General features: G+C 33.3%; 1 protein-coding gene across 1 annotated transcript in view; it reads right to left on the bottom strand.

Moving 5' to 3' along the window:
* HELRODRAFT_129198 (hypothetical protein) overlaps positions 1–2,507 on the bottom strand; it is a gene marked incomplete at both ends in the record, with an annotated part of 28,789 nt that extends 26,282 nt beyond the window's left edge. Inside the window, 2 exons of the mRNA XM_009021495.1 lie at positions 115–248; positions 2,296–2,507. Coding sequence (XP_009019743.1) covers positions 115–248; positions 2,296–2,507 — 346 coding nt within the window. The remainder of the gene's footprint in view (positions 1–114; positions 249–2,295) is intronic.
* Positions 2,508–3,192: the final 685 nt, after the last annotated feature.

Genomic DNA, 3,192 nt, shown 5'->3' with positions numbered 1-3,192 from the left:
AGTGTTATCGATGTTGACGAAACATTGTTGCTGTATGTTGCCTATTGTGGCGTCATTCCCTCTAACACGCACATACACACATCTCACATACATAAACACAAACACACTCAACACACACATACACACACACGCACAAACACAAAGACACATACAAATACAAAAACACACACACACACACAAAGACACACACATACACACACATACACACACACAAAGACACACACATACGCACGCACACGCACACACGCCTCATATGATTTATTGTTTCATTCCTGTTTTCATTTTATTTTTCTCCTTCAATTGATGCTATCGTCGGCCATGATTGGTCCGAGAATGATGATGGTGATAAAATGATGATGATGATAATGATGATGATGATAATGATGATGATGATATTGAAACTGATGCTGATGGTAATGATCATGTTGATCGTGATGAAGACGATGATGGTAATTGAATGATGATGATATTGAAGTTGCAGCTGATGTTGATTATGATGATGATGACGATGATGATGTTGATGATGAAGATGATGACGATGATGATGATGACGATGATGATGACGATTTATGATGACGTCATTACTAGAGAGTGAGGTATATGATGTTAATGATATTTGGACACACTGAACGAAGGTTCGCGTTGTGGCTGAGTCCGTGCAAACAAACCTCAACATTTTCATAACAAGATGCTCTTGAATGCCGTACATACAACATACAAACATGCAAACGTACAATCATACAAACATTCAAACAAACATACAAACATATCCAAACATTCTAACAAACATACAAACATATCCAAACATTCTAACAAACATACAAACATATCCAAACATTCTAACAAACATTCTAACAAACATACAAACATATCCAAACATTCTAACAAACATACATGAAGTCTTGCAAAATACAAACCAAAAAACCATTATACAAACAGATGAACATAAATTTGACCATACTAACATACAGTTAAACTAACAAATAAGCAAACAAAAAACAAACACAAATACAAACGAACGAACAAACAAACAAACATGCAAAACAAAAAAAAACCAATCAGTCATACAAAGTACAAAGTCCCATAGATTCTGACGTCATTCAAAATGACTCACATTTCAGTAAATTCAATAGGTATGCTAATGGTTATCATTTTGCACGCATAATCTCCCGTTAAAAATATGCCACTTTAAATTTTTTGAAACTTTTTTATAAAATTTGAAAAATAAATTATACTATTATCACACGGGGTTAAGTAGAGTTTCTGCAGAGTTCTGCTGTGTTATTGAAAAATTGTTTCAGTGGTAATTTTTATTTAAAAAAATTTTAACAGGAATACAAACTCGTTAAACTGTTTTTTTTTTAATGTACCAAAATTATTTTATTGTACGAAAACAACAACAAAAACAACTACAACAACGTCAGAAAACAAAACAACAACAGCAAAACAACAAAAAGTAATGTGGTGACATCATGTATAAAAAAGGGAAACAATCCCCACAAACCTCTGCTAACATTTTTCTGCGAATCACTTTTTCATGATCTCACATAATCACAAACAAACACACGCGCGCACACACGAACACACACACACACACAGGCACACACGAACACACACACACACAGGCACACACGAACACTCACATGCACACAAACACGCACACACAGCGCAAATACACACTTTTACACATAAACTGCAACAGAAACACATTGTTTATAAACACAATAAATCAATAAATTTGACTGAAATTGGAATTTTTGTGATTTTGCATACATACGCACAGACACGACGCACGCTCGCACACACACACACCACACACTCACACACAGCACACATTATATTACATACACACCACACCCAAAGAAACAATAAAAAAAGAATAGTTTTTGTATGTTTTAGTGTGTGTATATATGAACAAATGTACAATTGCATGTATGTACAACGTTCATTTGTACATTTGCGCGTACGTGTGTAAACTTGCTGACGGGAGGACATGAATTAAGCGGCAAACAAAAGTAAATGAGATTTAATCAATCAAAAATTCCGACTGCGTTATTAATGATATTAAAAACTGTTCAATCGGACATAGTGAGGGGTAGGTACTCAGCGCAAGCATGCTTCAATCTTTGTGTTGATATGTCTGTGTGTGTGCGTGCGTGTATCTGTGTGTGTCTGTGTGTGACTGTGTGTGGCTGTGTGTCCATTTGTGTCCATTCAAATTTCAACCATACAAAAATACACTCAAGCATGCAGTAATACGCATGCAAACGCATACAAATGTGTACAAAAATACACAAGCACATACAAACACATACATGCACATACAAACACATACATGCACATACAAACACATACATGCACATACAAACACATACATGCACATACAAACACATACATGCACATACAAACACATACATGCACATACAAACACATACATGCACATACAAACACATACATGCACATACAAATACATACATGCACATACAAACACATACAAACAGATACATGCACATACAAACACAAGAAAACGTTGAGAGCAAACATACAAAAGTGTTTGGGCATGACTGGACAGAAAATTGGATTAGGAAATAAAATTAATAAAAAAGTCGTGTAAATAACGGAAGATACAAATTTAACCAACAATCGAAAAGGTAATGGATTGGTTGAATGAAAGAAATTTTAAAAAGTATGAAAATGAATAAACAGTTAAAACATGGAAATAATAGAGAGACAAAGAGATAGAGAGAGATGGAGAAAGAGAAAAAGAGAAAAATAGAAATAGAGAGAGAGAAAAAGTGAAAAAGAAAGAAGAAAAACAAAAATTGCAAAGTGATTGTAACATGAAAAAAAAATGTAAGAGAGAGAGAAAGAGAAAGAGAAAAAGAGAGATAATGGAGGGCACAAAAAAATAAAGGAGGAGGGAGTAAGAGGAAATGAATGAATGAACGAACGAAAAAACGAAAGAATGAAAGAAAAAGAGAAAGTGAGATAGTGAGTGAGTTAGAAACAATTACTTGAATATGATTGACGATGATTAACAGGGACGGCGACCGAACGACCACTTGCAATTATATCGCTCGAAACTATAAAAATAATAATAAAATAATAATAATAATAAAATAATAATAATAATAATAATAATAATAAAATAATAATAATAATAATAAAATAATAATAATAATAATAATAAAA

Source organism: Helobdella robusta (genome assembly GCF_000326865.2).
Source record: "Helobdella robusta unplaced genomic scaffold HELROscaffold_3, whole genome shotgun sequence".
In the NCBI taxonomy this organism is placed as follows: domain Eukaryota; kingdom Metazoa; phylum Annelida; class Clitellata; order Rhynchobdellida; family Glossiphoniidae; genus Helobdella; species Helobdella robusta.
The sequence above is the reverse complement of the archived record's forward strand: the minus strand, read 5'-3'. Positions and strand labels throughout refer to the sequence as shown.